This window comes from Trichomycterus rosablanca, chromosome 10 (genome assembly GCF_030014385.1).
Source record: "Trichomycterus rosablanca isolate fTriRos1 chromosome 10, fTriRos1.hap1, whole genome shotgun sequence".
Lineage (NCBI taxonomy): Eukaryota > Metazoa > Chordata > Actinopteri > Siluriformes > Trichomycteridae > Trichomycterus > Trichomycterus rosablanca.
Window position 1 is genome coordinate 14,424,258 of NC_085997.1, and position 14,450 is coordinate 14,438,707.

The 14,450-nt window shown below is 39.3% G+C and overlaps 1 protein-coding gene across 1 annotated transcript in view; it reads right to left on the reverse strand.

Annotated features, from left to right (window-relative positions):
- Positions 1-1,967: 1,967 nt before the first annotated feature.
- LOC134321802 (disintegrin and metalloproteinase domain-containing protein 12) overlaps positions 1,968-14,450 on the reverse strand; it is a 186,850-nt gene continuing 174,367 nt past the window's right edge. The window contains exons 21-23 of the mRNA XM_063003625.1: positions 12,101-12,379; positions 4,723-4,859; positions 1,968-3,070 (exon numbers count right to left, since the gene is read on the reverse strand). Of these exons, the coding sequence (XP_062859695.1) occupies positions 3,001-3,070; positions 4,723-4,859; positions 12,101-12,379 (486 nt within the window). The 3' untranslated portion in view covers positions 1,968-3,000. The remainder of the gene's footprint in view (positions 3,071-4,722; positions 4,860-12,100; positions 12,380-14,450) is intronic.

Below are 14,450 nucleotides of genomic sequence, written 5' to 3' on the forward strand. Positions count from 1 at the left end.
CTAGATCTCTAAAACTTCTTTTATTTATTTAATGGGAATTATTACTTTATTTATAATATATTATCATTGACATGGATTTGTATTTTGTATTGATTAAATCTAACTTTAGAAAGCATATTATTCGAGCAATAGTTTGGTTTATTAAGGGCATTTACTTTAAACATAATTTAAAGGTTGCCAGATTCCAAACAGTGTGTTGTACCCACACTCCACACTTGTTGTGCTGTTCACAGAGGCTCAGACTGCAGCATGAAAGCACTATGATGCAAAATATACTGTCACACCTTACTGTAATGTCAGCGTACCAGAAACATTCTGCTCTATACAGAGGTTTCATTACAGCAGAACATCAGAATGTGGGTAGGTTGAGGTTACTGATAACGCTGCGACGGTACAGTGAGGGTTTGATTATTCTGTACCTGTAACAGCAGCTAGGAGGAAATTCATAGTTTTGTTGGTAACAATGCTGCCAAGCAGTTGCTTGTTTGGGCTGTTTAGTTACAACCCCAAATCAGAAAAAGTTGGGACAGCATGGAAAAAACAAATAATAAATAAACACAGAGTTCCTTACATTTACTTTGACTTTTATTTGATTGCAGACAGGATGAACCTGAGATATTTCATGTTTTATCTGCTCAACTTCATTTCATTTATTAATGAACATACATTCCTGCATTTCAGGCCTGCAACACATTCCAAAAAAAGTTGGGACAGTAAAGCATTTACCACTTTGTAATGTTGCCATTCCTTTTCACCACACTTAAAAGACATTTTGGCACCGAGGATACCAAGCGATTTAGTGTTTCAGCTTTTATTTTGTCTCATTCTTCCTGCAAACACGTCTTAAGATGTGCAACAGTACGGGGTCGTCGTTGTCGCATTTTTTGTTTCAAAATTCTCCACACATTCTCTATTGGGGACAGGTCAGGACTGCAGGCTAGTACCCGTACCCTCTTCTTCCACAGTCATACCTTTGTAATGTGTGCAGCATGTGGTTTTGCATCGTCTTGTTGAAAAATGCATGGACGTCCCTTGAAAAGATGACGTCCTGAAGTACTTTTCTGCATTAATGCTGCCATCACAAAAGTGTAAATGACCTTTGCCAAGGGCACTGACTCAGCCCCATACCATGACAGACCCTGGCTTTTAGACTTGTTGCTGATAACAGTCTGAATGGTCCTTTTTGTCTTCTCTTTTTGCCAAAAAACACCTGGAATGCTGATTCATCTGACCACAATACACGTTTCCATTGTGTGATGGTCCAATTTAGATGCCTCCGAGCCCAGAGAAGTCGACGCCGCTTCTGGACATGGTTAACATAAGGCTTCTTTTTTGCACAGTAAAGTTTTAAGTGACATTTGTGCATGTAACTCTGTATTGTAGAGCTTAACAAAGGTTTCTCAAAGTAATCCCTCACCCATGTGGTTATATCAGGTTATATCATATTGTTGAGTGGTGGTTCTTGATGCAGTGCCGTCTGAGGGATCGAAGATCATGGATGTTCAACTTAAGCTTGCGCCCTTGGCCTTTACGCACTGAAATTCCTTAAATCATTTAATGATATTATGCACTGTAGAGGGAGAAATATGCAAATCCCTTCCAATCTTTCTTTGAGGTACATTGTTTTTAAACATTTTAATCATTTTCTCACACATTGGATGACAAACTGGAGATCCTCTGATCATCTTTACTCATCAAAGATTCAGCCTTTCCTAGATGCTGCTTTTGTACCAAATCATGGTTACAATCACCTGTTAACATCACCTGTTTGGATTCACCTCATTACTCATACTAAATTGCCCCAGTCACAACTTTTTTTGGAATGTGTTGCAGGCCTGAAATGCAGGAATGGAGGTATATTAACAAATAAAATGAAGTTGAGCAGACAAATCATGAAATATCTTGGGTTCAAACCAGGGCCGGCGCTAGGGGGGGGGGCTGAGGGGGGCATTGCCCCCCCAAATTGTGTCTTTGCCACCCCAAGCACAATGCAAGCAACGGCTATTTTTAAAATTATCTCTGAACCAATCACAAAAATGCATTTTGTTTTACAGTGTGAAGATATTTCCTTGCTTATTCCTGATTGGCTCTTTGAGTCATATAAAAATCGGCAGACTGCCCCAAACAGTTCAGTTCGGCAGTATATGTTCTGTTAGTGTGAGCGAGAGGCAGGTATACTGGTAAACACTCTTCTGAGTTTAAACTGACTTCCACATGGTAATATTTGCTTAACTGTGTTTTTTCGTTGCTTTAATGTTACTTACCTCTTACATAGGTGTTGCTTAAATTATTTTATTAGCCGTTAGCGGTTAGGCTAACTTCTCCTAACACAGGCTTAATGGTTTTAACGATTCCTCGCCATCACAGCCAGTATTAAATGCTTGGCTGTCATCATTCATGCACAAATCAAGCCTTGAATATATTTCTGGCTTCAAAAACATGACTATCAACATGCCCCCTCATTAGGTTTTACTGCCCCCCCAAGCAAAGCAGTCCAGAACCGGGGCTGGTTCAAACTGTCTGCAATCAAATAAAAGTCAAAGTAAATGTAACACTGCATTTTTATTTTATTTGCATTTTCTTTTCTGTCTCAACTTTTTCTGATTTGGGGTTGCAAGTCCCTGTGTCTTTGTGTGTCTGTGTGTGTTCACAGGTGTGCATTTATTTGAATTGCATCACACTTTTAGATTCAGCTGGCAGCCCCCTGTACTTAAAACCCGCGCCTGTGCTTTCCTTAGACAATACAATTAGACAATACAAAATCAGGGCCAATTAAACAACATTTTACAATGCACTGTGTTAAAATACATACAGTTGGGATGAACATAATAAATGTGCAATGTATACCTGAGTACTGACTCACAGCACCGGCTGGGAGGCGTAGCACCAAGTGATCAAACCATCAAGTCGTCATGACCAGGACTCTGTTCTTAAGGACCAACTGAGTTTCATAGTGCAAAACTAATTTAAAAAGAATCGCTCCTGTCCACCGGTTGTGTCTCAGCTGATTGGCTTCTTCATTCCTGTGAGGAACTGAGGCTTTGGTAGTGTTGGGGGCTTAGGAGGTGGTCTGCGTTAAAGACAAAAAATGTAATATAGATTTAACCTTTGCACCATTTTTAGCAAAAGTAAGATTGACATTACTGTTACTACAGTATATTACACATTTATGTTGTTGTTACAGCTATACAGGTATACACGTAGACGCTATAAATCACACTTTTAATGCAAAGTGTGTTCATATTTTAATATGAGGGTTCTTTAAAAAGTTTCTGCACTTTATTAGCTCTATTTATTAAGAATTTTAAAAATAAATGACATCACTTTTCTACATAGTCACCTTCCGATGCATTTTTCCCAGCGTCATACCAACTCTATAATGCCATCAGCAAAAAGGTTTCTGGTTGAGCACAGAGCCACTGATGCACCGCTGCTTTCACATCATCATCACATGAAAATGTTCTTCCTCTTAAAGCTTCTTTGAGCTGCCCAAAAAGGTGGAAATCAGATTACGCTATATCCGGACTATAAACTCTCTCTCAGTCTCTCAGACACGACCAATTACTACTCCTCCCGCACTCACTGTTTCCAACCAAAATATAAAAGTGCGGAAACTTTTTGAAAATCCCTCGTATTTCTCTGGTCCTTTATAAGTGTCAGTTGTTAATCACTTTCCTCCTAATCTAGTCATCTCCAATTACCCGATTGCATTTCGCTTCCTCTCTACTTATGCTGACTTCCACCCCGACCGTGGAGAGCCGTGACTAACACACGCCCCCTCCGACACGTGTGCAGTAGCCGATTGCATCTTTCATCTGCACAAGGCGAGTTCATATTGGGCTCAGTTTCACGCACGGAGAGTCACGTACTGATCCCTTGTCCCTGTGCAGGCGCCATCATTTAGCCAGTAGAGGTCATAATTGCATCAGTTATGAGGAACCCCCTCCGGCACTCACCCTACCAACGAGCCAGGTAGCAGAGCTAAGATTTAAACTCACGAGTGTGTTGGTGTGATAGCTGCACCTCTAGTTTACATCTGCACCTAAATATTTTGACTGATGAACTTTTCTCATCCCACCAATGACACTATCGTGTAAAAAAACAACATAATTGCTGCGGCATCTGATACACCATTACCAAAGGCTAACATGTCAGCATTCTATATTACATAACTATAGTATATAATGTATGAATGTAATAAAACAACAAATCGGGATACAAACAAGATAGTGTATTTGTATGCTGCAGTACTTCACTAAAGCCTTTCCACACAATTATGGAATGTGTCTGTAGGGATTTAGTGCTCATTCACTTAAAACAACAAAGGTCATGTTGGGTGACATGTCCTAGTTTGCAATGTTCTAAATCAACACAAAGGTGTTCAATAGGGTTGGGCTATGTAGTAGGCCAGTGAAGTCTCTTTGCACCAAACTTTGCAAACGTGGGCATGTTGTACCAGGAACAGGCCTTTTCCAAAATACTTGGTGTCATATAATTAATTGTATACACCTAATAACAATGGCTGTGGCTGAAACACTAGAACTGATCTCAATAACTAGAAAAGGGTGGCGTCCACATAGTTTTGGCCACTGTGTGCATATACTGTGTTCCTGATAAAATAACAACTCAGTGTACAAACACCCATAATTACAAAAAAATCTAGAAATATTAATGAACAAATATAGATGTGTGTACACAAGTATAAACCAAGATTATAATGACCTGATGGGCTGCAATAGGGGCGGAGCAGAGTGGGGGGTGGATTGATGTGTTTGTATGGAGCTTCGACTAAACTGGGAACTCCGCCCTAACGGGTCAGCAGGCAATGGCTTCTGAGGTGGACTGGGCTTTTCCAGCTCCTGAGAAAACATAAGAGAAGACATGTTAGACATTCAGACTGGCAAACACATATCTTTTGATATACATGGGTCAATGACAATAATTTTCAATACCAGACTCTATTACAACCATTTAATGAATACACATGACTTAAATAGCAACATGTGTCTGGCATCTGGGTTAAAGCTTCTCCTCATTTACTGTCTCTGAGGAGTTTCTTATGCTCCCCTCATGTTCACATGGGTTTCTTCCACCTTCCAAAACATGCCAGCAGATGTCCCGAGCCCAACTCCTGAAAAACAACCCCACACCATAACCCTGCCACCCCCCCAACAAACTTTACACTTGGCACAATGCAGTCAGACAAGTACCGTTCTACTGGCAACTGCCAAACCCAGACTCGTCCATCGGATTGCCAGACGGAGAAGCGTGATTCGTCACTCCAGAGAACAGGTCTCCGCTGCTCTAGAGTCCAGTGGCTTTACACCACTGCATCCGACGCTTTGCATTATGCTTGGTGATGTAAGGCTTGGATGCAGCTACTCGGCCATGGAAACCCATTCCATGAAGCTCTCTACACACTGTTCTTGAACTAATCTGAAGGCCACATGAAGTTTGGAGGTCTGTAGTGATTGACTCTGCAGAAAGTTGGTGACATCTGTGCACTATGCGCCTCAGCATCCGCTGACCCCGCTCTGTCATTTTACATGGCTAACACTTCGTGGCTGTCGTTCCCAATCGCTTCCACTTTGTTATAATACCACTGATAGTCGACTGTGGAATATTTAGTAGCGAGAAAATTACACGACTGGACTTTTTGCACAGGTGGCATCCTGTCATGGTACCATGCTGGAATTCACTGAGCTCCTGAGAGCGACCCATTGTTTCACTAATGTTTGTAGAAGCAGTCTGCATGCCGAGGTGCTTGGTTTTATACACCTGTGGCCTTGAAAGTGATTGAAACACCTGAATTCAATTATTTGGATGGGTGAGTGAATACTTTTGGCAATATAGTGTATCAGGTGGTCAAAGCATATATACAGACAAGTAATCTATTAAAATGGTGCTTTGTTTATATGCATTTCTATCTAAAATAATGTGGCATGAGTTTTGTATTGAAAAAAGATTTTTTAAACATGTGAAATGTATCATAAATCGTCGGCGGCGATCAGAGGAGCGACTGGGAGCAGCTCTCAGAACTCAATTTCCCAGAAGCCCCAGCACTGATTACTGCTGATCACGGCTGATCAGACACACCTGCTGGGCTCTACATAAAAAGCTCACCCAAACCATGGCTCAGTGCTGCACCTTTGTAGAGGGGCAGACGGTATGGTAACTAGCAAGGTGAAAAGAAAAGAAAAGAAAAGAAAAAAGAAAGAAGAGAAAAGAAAAGAGAAAAGAAAAGAAAAGAGAAAAGAAAAGAGAAAAGAAAAGAGAAAAGAAAAGAGAAAAGAAAAGAGAAAAGAAAAAAGAAAAGAAAACAACAAACAAGTAAAAGAAAAGAGAGAAAAGAATGGAAAAGCTGAAACAGAAAAATAAAATCAAAGGAAAATCAGGGTGAAAGGAAAATCAGGGTGAAAAGTGATAGCTCAGTGGTTAAGGTACTGGACTAGTAAACAGAAGGTTGCCGGTTCAAGCCCCGCCACCACCAAGTTGCCACTGTTGGGTCCCTGAGCAAGGCCCTTAACCCTCAATTGCTCATTGTGTTCAGCTCATTGTGTAAGTCGCTTTGGATAAAAGCGTCTGCTAAATGCTGAAAATGTAAATGTAAAAGTGTGAGCTGAACTTAAAGGGCTCAGCTCACTGTCTTTGTCTTTAAAGTGTATTAACTCCTGAGAACACAAACATTTTAGTTAAAGGAGTTAAATGTTTTTAGCCCCAAGACTGAGGATAGTTTTGTGTTGGACTTTATCTGCTTGCTATTGTCTCCCTTTGTTTGAGTACGCCATTTTCAGCATCTCCTTTGTCTGCCGTTCCCGCCTTTATTACTACCACCTTTTGGAGTGCTTTTCCCCACCTGTTTCTCCACTCCCCCTGTGGAGCAGTGCTTTACCACTTGGCTCAGTGGGTTGCCGGTTCGAATCCGGCCTCAAGCACTCAACTGTGAAAGCGCACAAACACTCTGTTCATCTCCACACCTCATACATTATTTTCTTCATCATATTAGTTCGCATTCATTGTTTACCCTAAAATAAATAAACCAGCTCTGCTCTTGGGTTCACCACCCCCCATCCCATTACAGTCACATACAACTTTTTTTTTTTTAACACTTTAAGAATCATTCAGATGAGTGATGCATTTAACTCTTATTGAAGTAAATGTAAAAAAGAAAAATTTTGCATTTACAGTGCATTTTCCACCAATATTAATGACACACTAGACTGGATTAATTCTATAGTTCATTTTGTGGGAATTTACTAATTTTATTGAATTGAAGAAATCAGTCTTTAACTGGGCTGACTCAAGCCTATAATTATTAATATTCAAGGTGCTGGGTCATTTGTGGTCCTTATACTAAAATAAAATCACTGACATTACCCATACACTGTATTGGATTAAATCTTCATTATGGACCTATTTTAAATCTTTTTGAGAAAGTGTAATTTCATATAATGAATTGTTTTTGTGGAAGGGTGTGAAAGGTAATAACTGGTGAATAGATTATTTGTGTTGATTTCTTCTTTCTTAGATTAAGTCCAATTGTGCACCTTGATTAAAAACAATAATAAAATGTTTCATGCTGTGTCATTCACTTATGATGCTGCTACTTTGTGTTGTGTTGTGTAGGGTTTTGACATACAACAAAGGGGCAGCAAAAAGTACAGTACATAAAAGAAAGGAACTCATAATCCTGTTCATTAAAAAAAATTCGTGTTTACCATACAGATAAGTACATCAATATGTTAATAAAGTGAGGGGTCAATATCAAATCAACGAGCCTATTTGGTGTTTTTTACTGTGTTAGATCTACCAGCAGAGGGAAGTGTTCTACAGTAAAACACTAAATCCAGCCCTAGGTGCCACAGCCTTACAGCTTTCTGCCCTGTGCCAGAGTGCTGATGATTCTCATGTGTTTCTAATTGAATCAGAGAAAATGAGGTACAGATAACCAGCTGCTACCTTCTTCAAATATGTCCCTTATTCAGATCCATATGCAATTTTTGATTGTTTATGGAGTGTTTTCATGATAACTAGACTCCTCGTACAGGGATTTGGTTTGAAACACAAGGACATATTTTGTTTAGTGATTTTTTTTCAGACCATCTGAAATAATACTAGTGTTAGAGTTGGTGTTTGTGGCTTTTCTATTTACTCAGTTGTGCTGTTTAATAGAATAGTAATTCAGCAATATTATACTCAAACAACTATATTTGAATTATATGAGCACATATGTGTGTAAACATATACAGTCATGTACAAGTTTGGACACCCCTGGTCCAATTCCAAGTGAAAATATGTTAACACATGTTCTACAGAAAACAACTATAACATTTTGGGGGGGGGAGTTTACTGATTTTAATAAACTGAAGTAATTATTTTTTTAACTGTGCTGACTCAAGTCCATAATTAATAATATGCAAGATGTTACTGGGCCATTTGTGGTCTTTATTTGCATTAAATTGTGCTATGTTGCCATTTGAACTGCTGTTCAACCATAATAACACCAAACCAGGTTTCCAAAATGGTTCAGAAATAGGAGACACACATTGAAGCAGGTTCTATTGATTAGAAAAATGTGCATGTTTTATGACTGGCATGTTATGATAGCATGGAAATACATGTCACTCTGCTTAGGATACATTTTTTTATAAAAAGATTGAATGATTTAATTCAAGAATTAATCATGACATGTTATTGCCAAATCTAAGGTGGCATATGAATCTATTTGGTTAAAATGTTGTACATGTTTCCTATGATACTGATTTAATTAGTATGATAACAATATTAGTAATTATTATTATCATCACTATTATTAAAACAGCACTTGAAAACACACTGTCCTATATTACGTCTTTTTAGCTCTTTAATATCGTATGGATATCTGCAGTGAAATCTCCACTGCCAGAATGGCACTAGTAACCATAGCGATTGTAATGTTAGCAGTTAAGGCATTAAATATGACAGACATAAAGTCCATTACTAGTAATGTAACATGACAGTTAAATTACTTAATGTACATTGATGTGACTGTTGACTCATTACAGTATATGGCATCCTCTACGACAAAGATAATGGTAGCATTATGATGAAAGATAAAACATTGATGAATTTCCTCTCTATGCTTTTAATTCTGACATAGATACCTGCAACTTTTCATATAGACCCACATACAACCACATTCTGTATGTAACCCTGTGATTCAGGAGAAACAGCTGGAAAGGAAGGAAAAGCTCTAGACTTACCCAGTGGGGTGAAACAGCACACCACCACATTGTAAAACAAGAGCCAGCAATTTCCAGAACTGGGGTGCAAATGGTCTCAATTTGTAAAGGAGAAGGGAGTAGAAGGGAACTATCAGGACTCTCTACAACCTCAGAATGAGCCTAAGATATAGTATTTTAAAACTGAGCAGTTCTAGTTTTATTCATTCCTAATTTGACAATTAACAAAAGGGGAAACAAATCCTTCATAGCTGCCTATTCAATTTGGGTTGAAATGTAAAGGGTTAAATTTAAGAAGCCCTTTTGTCTTCCTATGAGAATTTTGTCACATCTGCTGCAGCTGGACAGAATGTTGGTTACTGGTGGTCCAGCTATAAATGTTCAATGAGAGACTAAATTCAAATGGCAATAAAACTGACCAATCATATTGTCCCTCTAAATGGGTGGGCTTTGTTATCGCTAACTTTATGACAAGTTCCTGCTGTGCGACCTGTCTGGTAGGACGGTGTGACTGTAATGTTTAATGAGGATATTTTACAATTAAGAAATGAGCTTTTTTGTTTAGGTAATAACCGTCTCTGTGCTGTTTGCTCATTGCATTTGTAAGGCTGAGCTTTTTTTGCTGAAAAGTAGGCATTCTCAGCAGTGGTACCTCAAATGGCACTGTGACTGTATGTGGTGGTGATACAGAAAGTCCTTAATTTGCATATGGAAAGTAATGGTGTTAACTTTTTTGCAGTACTTTAGGAGAAGCCACAATAATCAGGCTGTTTTTTTAGCCGAGTGAGGGGGGGGGGTCCTTCAGAGAGCCGAGGTTTAAGAGACACGGTTCACTACTGATCAAGAGTAATAATGTAGAAACAGGTTTTACTTATTACATCCTATGAGCAAAAATATTATTAAACCACGAAGAGAAAGCAATTTCATTACCCATGTTGAGATAAATCTGGTGCATGTGACCCCTGATAAAATGTAAAATTTCTGACACGAGTCCAGGAAGACTTTTTATTGCACAGACGTCATTTTAATTTAAAAGTAACAGCTGTCCTGACCATGAGAAAGGACATTTAAACCATTTGAAGTCCCCCTGTTGTTTCATATACTCTCACATATGTTGATTTAACTATCTTTGTGAGGTCTGTCTTTTGAGCTGTGCATTATTGTAGCCATGTGGAATTCTAACAGAAGAACAGCAAAACTGCAGTTGTTTCTATGATTAAGAAATAACTCTATTATTGCTTATACACATTTTAAACATAAAAAAGACTTATGCACTCATAACTTAGTGTAGCCAAACACACATACTGTTCTTCATGTGCTTCAGTTGTATTTTGTTAATAGTATTAGTTTTAGGGATGCTGTATAGAAGTGTCTTAGATGTTTGGAAGCAATCAGAGCTGCCACTCTTCTGGTAAGGCCTTCTACAAAATGTGTTAGTGGGAATTTGTGCCCATTTAGTCAAAAGAGTATTTGCAAGGTCAAGCAGTGATGCTGGACAAGAAGACAAGAAGACTTGGCTCACAACCAATGTTCTGATCCATTGTCCCCAGGTTAAAAGCCTACGCAAGCCACTGGAGACAGTCATGCTGGAGCATGACTGTGACACAACCTTTGACACAACTTTTAGTACTTTTAGTGCAGTAATGTGTGGTTCAAGACGGGGTTTTTGTCCATGATTTTTACTGCGACCCAGGCAACACAAACAATACATCAAACCAAAATATAATTAATTAATAAAAATAGCAAACTGGTCCCACTGTGGTTTACAAGATGTGACGTAAAGCCTCCACAAGGGGTGGGAAACATGTACATGTTCATTTGATGTTTATGTGCTTGTTAAAATTCATTGTGCTCAGTGTGCTTGTATCATCTTAGATGATGAATTTAAAAGAATGCATATATATAATATATACATATACAGGTGTACAGGTTACCACTGTACCTAGTGCTAGATGCTAAACATACTGACAAATCTTTCCACCACTGTTTTGAATATTTTTGACAGTTAAACTAGCCCTAGTAATATGCTTACAGAGAATATATTCTAGTCAAACATAATCACTAAAAAAGAATTGGAATGCCGTTCCACAAGGTTAAATGACATTATAGAACTTTCTACACCACCCAATTATTAATATAATTTATAATCTTGTGACTTTAACTATATCATTGTAATGCATACTTACATAAATCTGATACCTATTTTAGCCATTATCATCTAGACCTTTAATGGTCTTTGTGTTGAATCTAATAAGTAGGTCATACTATTTTAGTGTTTTACTGAACCCTAGATGCTAATTGTTTTCTCACACCGTCTCCGTTCCCGTGAACAGCCTTTCACCACTGTTCCATTGGTTTCTCACAAGTGGGATTACCACATTCCCTACTGACCTGAGTGTTCAGGATGTATTTTTACTGGAATCAGAGAAGCTGTCAACACACACACGCACACGCGCACATGCGCACACACAATACACACACGCACACAAACCCAAAGGTCTGGTGAAACTGTACCGTTCCCATCACTGTGCTAGATTTATTACATAAAAAAAGATAACAGCATCAATCTTTTTTTCACAAAGCTCAACTTCAGCTTCAAGCTGTATCTGATCTGGTACAAGGGTAAAACATCTGCAGAAACTTTGTAACAGTGGGTGTTGTTGAAAAAAACAATATGCAAATAAAATGTTTGTATAAGAAGGATATAAACAGTTAAGATCAAGGCTAGAGGATTGTGCTGTCTTTGTATTTTAATTATCAATAGCTAACACCTTACGTGAACCCAACTTTGTCAATGTTAAGTGACTGACACAAATACGTCAAATCACAATTATTAGTTCAAGGGGCAAGCAAAACAGTGGTGTATTTTGAGGACTTACCATGGCTATCCTGCAGGTGTTCTGGTAGTTGATGGTTCTCCGGGTTGGAGATTGTGTGTGGATGTGAGGATGTTTGTGCACTGTAGGAGGAGATCTGTGACTAAGTGAAGGTGTATGTGGCAGAGGAGGTGGAGGTGCACGGTGGCTGGGTGGTGCTAGTGAAGAGGTGGTCAGTGTAAAGTGCAGAGGAAAGGAGGGGTTGACCGATGGACACTGAGGAAGAGTGTGCAGACTTTTAGATCCAACAACAGAGTCTAGTGCTGGGACCGGACATCTAGGCTGCAGAAATAAGAGAAAGGAGCTAAATTACTACACTTATACTAAACAAGAGATTATTAATGTTTTCAGAAACTACCCCCCCCCCCCCCCCCCCACCCCCATTTTCGTCCAATTTACTCAATTCCAATTCCCTATTGCAATTTCCGTGCTGACAGAGGAGAGCTGTAGACTGTCATACACCCTCTCCGACACTCATACAGCTACCAGGGTCTCACATAGAGCAACAATACATATGGAAAGTCATTCTATGCTATTTCATGATCATCCACCACTTGTGCAGGTGCCTTGACCAGACAGCAGTATTTGCATGTGCAGCTACAGCAATGAAACCCTCTCAACCTTCTTCCTTCAGACATAGCCAACTGTGTGTTAAATGCCCGGCCAGGTTGATAGCACAGTTCAGCTTAAAAATCACAGGCTTGAGATCTTAGTAGTGGTGGGCAAGCACATTATACTGTTGTACCAAACAAATGCCCTGGGAGGTTCTTGTAAGGAAATACAAGTTTTTATAATTACAACACACACATAGAGAGTGTCTTTATTAGTAGGCTCACTGATGCACGTGGGGAGCGAAGGCAGGCCCGTGAGGTCCGATCCAACAGACGAGCTACTGTAGCTCAAATTGCTGAAGAAGTTAATGCTGTTTCTGATAGAAAGGTGTCTGAATACACAGTGCATCACAGTTTGTTGTGTATGGGGCTGCAAAAGGGGGACCAACACAATATTAGGAGCATGGTCATAATGTTATGCCTGATCAATGTATTGTGGTACTGATATATTACCAAAACACACACACACACATACAAATCAAAAGGCTATGGGGTATGTCTTTCTACTGTATGACCTCATATGCACTTGGCTGACATCAAACAGACGTCCTTACTCTCTGTTCTTACCAACACACACACACACACACACACACACACACACAATCAGAAGCAGCTGTGTGAGCACTGCTAATACAAAAAACCAGAGCTCCAGTATTTTTTTTAAGTCTGCACTTAGACCAACACTCTCTCTTAACCCCCCCCCCCCCCCCCCCCCAACCCACGCCACCACACAAACAAACAACAACATTATCTCCACTTATTTATTGTAACGAGTCGAACATGCAGCTGAATTTTGTTCAGCTATTAAGGTTAACCTAACCCTGCTCTGGTACCATAGAAAAGTTATGTTGAGAGTACCATGGGGTCAATTTGAAAAAACGTACTATGTTACCAGAATAAAAACACTGTTTATTACAATATTTTGTTTTTCTCTAAATAATATTATACAACAAATGTTTGTACTCAAATATGGACAATCAGAGGTGTATTTGTCTTAGGAACTTTCAAATAACCTATAAAGAAGCAGATACAGAAAATGTACAGTGGTACCTTGTAACTCAACATCCCCATAACTCAAAATTTTTGAAACTCAACACCCTTTGTTGAGAAATGTGTACCCTTAAACTCAACGTGTTCAGTTTGTTTTTTAGAAATGTATTTATTTCATTTCAAATTAAAAATAAACAGTCACTTTGTGGTAAAACATTAAAGTGCGAATATGAGAAGAATCTGCATTTGAGTGGAATAATCGTCAGAAAGCTCCACATGTATCTGTTTTTTTTAAATATTTATTTTTATGCATTTTCTCCCTTTTTACCGCACCCAATTGCCCGATTGCGTCATGCTTCCTCTCCACCAACGCCGATCCCCGCTCTGATTGAGGCGAACGAAGTTAACCCATGCCCCCTCCAACACGTGGGCAGCAGCCGTATGCATCTTGTCACCTACACTTTGACAAGTGCAATGCGGATCAGCACTGTGTATGGACAGACACACCCTGACAGCACTCTTTTACCGTCTCTGTGCTGCCAGCAGAGGTCGTAATTTTATTAGTTATGACAGTCCCTATCCGGCTTTTTAATATCCCACCCCTATCTGAACAACAGGCCAATCGTTGTTCATGTGGCCGCTCAGCCCAGCCAGCAGGCAGAGCTGAGATTCGATACGATGTATTCGAGATAAAATATATGCAAGTCCACAGGACCATGGAACGCATTAACAAGTTCCCAAACATACTTATG